The 6,000-nt window shown below is 44.7% G+C and overlaps 1 protein-coding gene across 2 annotated transcripts in view; it reads right to left on the minus strand.

The window, feature by feature from the left end:
* Positions 1-3,851, minus strand: part of PUM3 (pumilio RNA binding family member 3) — a 62,411-nt gene extending 58,560 nt beyond the window's left edge. The window contains exons 1-3 of one of the 2 annotated variants that reach the window (XM_004373534.2): positions 3,776-3,851; positions 1,863-1,954; positions 371-589 (exon numbers count right to left, since the gene is read on the minus strand). In XM_004373534.2, coding sequence (XP_004373591.1) covers positions 371-589; positions 1,863-1,947 — 304 coding nt within the window. In that variant the 5' untranslated portion in view covers positions 1,948-1,954; positions 3,776-3,851. The remainder of the gene's footprint in view (positions 1-370; positions 590-1,862; positions 1,955-3,775) is intronic. The other variant, XM_023728583.1, reaches the window with a different exon arrangement.
* Between the last annotated feature and the right edge of the window lie 2,149 nt (positions 3,852-6,000).

Here is a 6,000-nt window from a genome sequence, read left to right on the forward strand (position 1 = left end):
TAGCACAGTGCATACGAAACTCAAACATCTGTTGAATGAATGAATTAATTAATTAATTTTAACCTACTCAGAGCTTTATTGATGCTCCACTGTATTAAGTCATTACCGCTTAGCTTAATTCCACAGCTAATTCAGGAAGTTTCTAGGAAATGGGGAACTCTAAGGGGGACATGCTGACCAGGGAAGGCTTCTATTGCTTATTTAAGCTAACGTGCTCCTTCTTCCTTCCCCACAAAAATGTTGCCTTTCAAGAACATGAGTGAGAGGTCTCTAGTGGACGTCTAGAGACTTCTGAGTCTCCTTGGTTCAGGCAAGAGCTCAGGCAGGGCAAGGGCTCTGCACAGACCTGGCTAAAGGGACCAATGCTTACCATCACTTGTACTGTTCGGCTGGAATTTTCTCTTCTTGTTGAATTTACTGGCCGGCTGGAATTTGTTCTTTGGTACTTTATCCCCTTGCTGCTTATTCTTGAACTGCTTCACACCCTTCTTCCCAGGTTTTGTGGCACTTTTCTCAAAGTTCTTAGATGGGACTTTAGGTCCACCTTCCTTGACAACTTTTCCTGGGAACGTCTTTGAAGAACCAGAATCTAGTGACAATGATAAATAATTATTAATTCAACGACCCCGGGCAGAGATCTCTTTTGTCCACTGGTTAGAGTTCATTACAGAAAATTACAGGTTCTTTGGCAAGCCCTGGTGGCGCAGTAGTTAAGAGCTCAGCTGCTAACCAAAAGGTCAGCAGTTTGAGTTTACCAGATGCTCCCTGAAAACCCTATGGGGCAGTTCTACTCTGTCCTATAGGGTCACTATGAGTTAGAATCAACTCAACAGCAAAGCGTTTGGTTTTGGGTTTTTTTAGTGAGATATACTTTGTCTTACTTTCAAATATGCAATGTTCATCCTTTTGAATAGACTGGGATTTAAAAAATCACAACAGCACAAAACAAAATAGTTTCCCTGATGATAAAATTATAATATAGGTTCATTACAGAAAACCTAGAAAGCAGAAGTGCATAATAAAGACTACCCATAATCCCACCACCTGGTCAAGAGGTGGCCACAGATGACATGTATTGGTGTAATTGTCTAGTTTTAAGCAGCTGGGAGGGACAGTATTCACATTTTTGAATTCTACTTTAATGACTAAGTCCTTAAGGTCTTTACACATAGTTTTTGGTGGTTCAATAACATAGAAGGATTCAAAGAATAAAATCAACTCTCTTGAAATTGAAAAAGTACGTCATAAAGACAAATTAATAGTGTTTTCAACATGTCTAGTTTTGAGAAAAATTCTTTTCAAAGCCTATTATAAAATGATTTGATAAAAACCTCCTTTGGTCAATAAAGCTTGCCAACTAAGAACCTAACAGATAAGACGAGCTTCAAACAAAAAAACAAACCAATTGCTGTCAATTCCGACGCACACAGTTAGTCATTTACAGGGTCCCTGACTTTTCGGTTTTTCAACACTGACACCTGATGGAATAACACAGACATCACAGTTACAAACCCTGACACCAGAAGTATTTGGGTGACCAGTACTGCGTATTAACCAGTCCCGAGCTGTCAAACACTAAGCATAACCAGGCAGCAGCATCCCTGGCTGAGATATGGGGTCCTTCGTGAGCATCATATATCACATTCTCTCATTATTCTAGCAATTTCTCAAATGTTTTAAGCTTTGCAAAAACATGTTAACTCATATACACTAACACCTCCTTCGTCCTAGCATTCAATCCTAATCCTGGCCCAGGAGTACAGACTGGGTCTGCCACCTGCTCCCACCATCACCCCCCCCCCCCCAACTGCAATGGCCAAAACCACCATGCTGTGACGCCTGCTTGGCTATGGCTGGCTTACCGCTGCTTTTATGAAATCTGCTTGTTTCTTGTGATGGCTTTGTACCCTTTCCTGTGAATTTTTTTCTTCCTTTGACTTCCATCATAGCAACTCTGGAAAACAAAAACAAAACAGGCTCACTGAATTTCTCCTCGTCACATAAGGGTGGGTATGTAGTCATTGCCACTTGCAGTCCTTCAGCTCCCAGGTGGAGTACGAATCACCAGGGAGAGCATGGGCACCCACACAAGCCCAGCCGTGATGCAATCACTGCTCTAAGACTTCAGAATAGAAAATGAACTCAATTCCAATACAGACACGAGAAACATCCACCATGACTCCCGCCTGGTGTATCTGGAGGCCACATTCTGAAATAGTACTAGCTAAAAATACACCATTGTTTACATTAAGTAGAAGCACCAGTGTTTGCATTTCTTGTAATCTGGAAACACTTTAAGATGAGTCACCGACAATATTATCACTGGATTTCTTGCTTTGAAAGCAGTAACCATTCAATGTTGCTGTTGCTGTGGTTGCTGACTCGATTCCAACCCACAGCAATCCCATGTAACAAAGCAGAACTGCTCTATAGGGTTTTCTAAGCTGTAATCTTTACAGGAGCAGATTGCCAGGTCTCTCTCCCGCAGAACAGATGGGAGGTTCAAGCCGCCAATCTTTCAGTTTAACCACTGCACCACCAGGGCTCCTTAACCATTCAACACCTAATCTAAATGTTGACATACCTCAACTCTTTGTCCTAATGACCCTTTCTTCTCTCTCCACGTTTCTTCCTAGATGATCTCATCCAGTCTCATGAATTACCATGCCGAAGACTCCCCAATTATTTCTCCATTACGAACTTCTCCTTGGCTCCAGACCTGTGTATCTAACTGCCTATCTGACATCTCCATTTATGTGTCTAACAAGCACCTTACACTTAACAGACCCAAAACATCATTCTTGACCTATCTCTCCACTGTAAACCTCCCTCAAACAGCCAACAGCTTGGTCAGTTCTCCCCATCCTATTCTTCCCCACCTCAGTCAATGGCACATCACTCACTCTACTGCTCAAGGAAGAGACTTAAAAATTATCCTTGACATTTTTCAATCCCTGGTCTCCCACACTCAATCCATCAGTAAGTCCTCTTCAAGGGTCAGCATAAAAGACGAAGACTCTCGATGAGATGGATTTGACACAGTGGCTGCAACAAGGGACTCAAACATAGCAACAACTGTGAGGATGGTGCAGGACCAGGTAGTGTTTTGTTCTGTTGTACATTGAGTGTTATGAGTTGGAACCAGCTCGACTGCACCTAACAACTAACTCTCCAACTTCGAACTCCACTACCACCACGTGAATTATCGAATCCAAACCACCTCCTTACTGGACTTTCAATTTATATACAACGTATTTTCGAAAGAGCAACCAGGGCCTGTTTCTCCCTTGCAAGCGTTCAACAGATTTCCATTGCACTCTTCCCTCGGCTTCCAGGGGTCAGGGTTGCCTCCAGACTTTAGGTCTCCGCTCAAAGATCACTTCCTCAGATTCCCCTACTGTCTGTCTCAGCATCCAGTTCGTTTCCTTCCCAGCGTTTATAATTCGCAAATGTACATTAAGGCTGTAAACCCCGAGGGAAGTGAGTGTCTAATTTACCGCCCAGTACAGGATCGGGAGCAGAGTGCATGTCTGTCACGCGTACGACAGATAGGCTGAACGACCTCGCAGGGCCAGGATTTTAGGGGCTGAAGCACAGGGGCAGCATGGCGGGAAGAGTAACCGTGAAATGAATGCCCCGCCCCCTCGCCAGGTCACCGTCAATCCCCGAACCCTTTCGAGAAAGCGTGGCCTGACCCCCTCCACCTTCTCCCACGGCGCCGCGAGTCCCTCCGGCCCCAGCACCGGGCTGGAGACTAACATCTCCCAGTACTCACCGCACACGTGGGGCCGAAACACGCCTGCGTCCCGCGCCGCTACCACCACTTCCGCTTCCTCGCCTTGCCCTGCCCCCCGGCCGGGGTTAAACGGGGAGGGGACTAGGAAGAAAAACGGAAATGCTGAATTTCTATTGGTCCGCTTTTGCCTACCGCATCTTTAGGCGCGATAGAGAGCCAAAAGTGGATTTTTGGCCCTTGAAAGGATCCGTAGGGCCGAAATTGTGTCAATGACTCCTGAAAGTGACGTCATTAACCCTGTTGTTTCCTCGCGGAAGAGTTTAGTCGCTGATGAGGGGACTTAGTCGGCACGTCGGGGTTTCAGCTCAGAGGCAGTTAATCCTGTAGCCTGAACCTAGTATTAAAATCGCTAACGTTTTTAAAGCGCGTTTGTTTGCCTCCCCTCTGGCTGTGTAGCGTGGAGGTTAAAAGGAACATCTCGGGAGTTGGCTTGACTTGTAATCCCGGCTTTTCCGCTTGGTAGCTGAGTGGCTTTGGGCAAATTACTAAATTGCTCCAGCCTCGACTTTCTAATTAAGAATAGAGATCGCTAAGTCGTACATGTAAAGTGCTTAGCACAGTGAACGACCATGATAAGCGCTCAATCAATACCATTATTAATGTCTGTACATTCCTAGGACTGCAGTTATTCTCATTTTCCACTTTTAGGAAGTGAACCTGTCATTAGGATGTTATTCCCATTTTACAGATAAAGAAAGTGACGCACAGAGAGGTTCGGTAACTTGCCCGAGAAGATAAATCTGGTGTATTAGTTTACTAGGTGACACCAACACTTAAGTACTCACTGCTGACCAGAAGGTTGGCAGTTCCAACCAGAGGTGCCTCGGGAGAAAGGCCTGGCGATCTGCTTCCGAAAGGTCACAGCTTTGAAAATCCTATGGAGCAGTTCTACTCTGCACACGTGGGGTCTCCATGAGTCCCAACAGACTTAATAGCAACTTTTTTTTTTTTTTTTTAATATTAGTTTCCTAAAGCTGCCATAACAAATTACCAAAAGTTTAGTGGCATCCAACAACAGAAATGTAATCTATTACAGTTCTGGAAGCCAGAAATCTGAAATCAAGGTGTCGCACTCCCTGTGAAGGCTCTGGGGAGAACCCTTCCTTGCCTTGTCCAGTTTCTGGTGGCCCCAGGCATTCCTTGGCTTGTGGCTGCGTCACTCCAGTCTCTGCCTTTGTCTTCATGTGGCCTTTTTTTCTTCATGTATGTCTTGTCTTCTCTCTGTTGTAAGAACAGTTGTCATTGGATTCAGGGCCCACCGTGATAATCCAGGATGATCTTATCTCGAGATCCTTAATTTACATCTTCAAAGACTCGTTTTCCAAATAAGGTTCTGGGAGTTAGCATGTGGACATAGCATTTTGGGGGACACCAAAAACCCACACCACATCTGGAAAGTTGAGTTGGAACTTGATCCCAGAAGCATTCAGCTTCATATTTTACTATTGTCCAACTCATGCTATTTCCTGCCTCTTTAAGGCATTAGGCTTGAGACTGTAGTGAATTTTTGAGGGCAGGGGCCATGTTACCTTCTAGGTGTCGATCCCACTACCCAGCACATAGTAGATGTTTGATAAGCAGTTGTTGCCTATCTTTACTGCTACAAGTATGTTGATATTTTAGCTCACTTGAATCTGAGAACAGTTTTTAAGTAGGCCTTGCCCCTTCATTTTATGGAAAAGGGGAAAACCTTTAGTAAGTTTGATCCCATGAGCCTGATTCAAAATCATAATCTTTTCAACATGGCTGCCTCTGGACTGCTTTCCCTAGTCCATTGTCTTGGTTGTCGAGTGTTGCTATAACAGAAATACCACAAATGGATGGCCTTAACAAATTTATTCTCTCACAGTCTGGGAGGCTAGATGTCCAAATTCAGGGAGTCAGCTTCAGGGGAAGGCTTTTTGTCTGTTGGCTCTGGGGGAAGCTCCTTGTCATCAATCTTCCCCTGGTCTAGGAGCTTCTCAGCGCAGAGACCCTGGGTCCAAAGAATGCCCTCTGCTCCTGGCACTTCTCTCTTGGTGGTATGAGGTCCCCATCTCTCTGCTTACTTCTCTCTCCTTTTATCTCTTGTAAGATAAAAGGTGATGCAGGCCACATCCCAGGGAAATGCCCCTTGCATCAGATCAGGGATGTGACTTGAGTAAGGGTGTTATACCCCACCCTAATCCTCTTTAACATAATCTAATCTTGCCTCATTAACCACA

Source organism: Trichechus manatus, unplaced genomic scaffold, assembly GCF_000243295.1.
Source record: "Trichechus manatus latirostris isolate Lorelei unplaced genomic scaffold, TriManLat1.0 scaffold00025, whole genome shotgun sequence".
Lineage (NCBI taxonomy): Eukaryota > Metazoa > Chordata > Mammalia > Sirenia > Trichechidae > Trichechus > Trichechus manatus.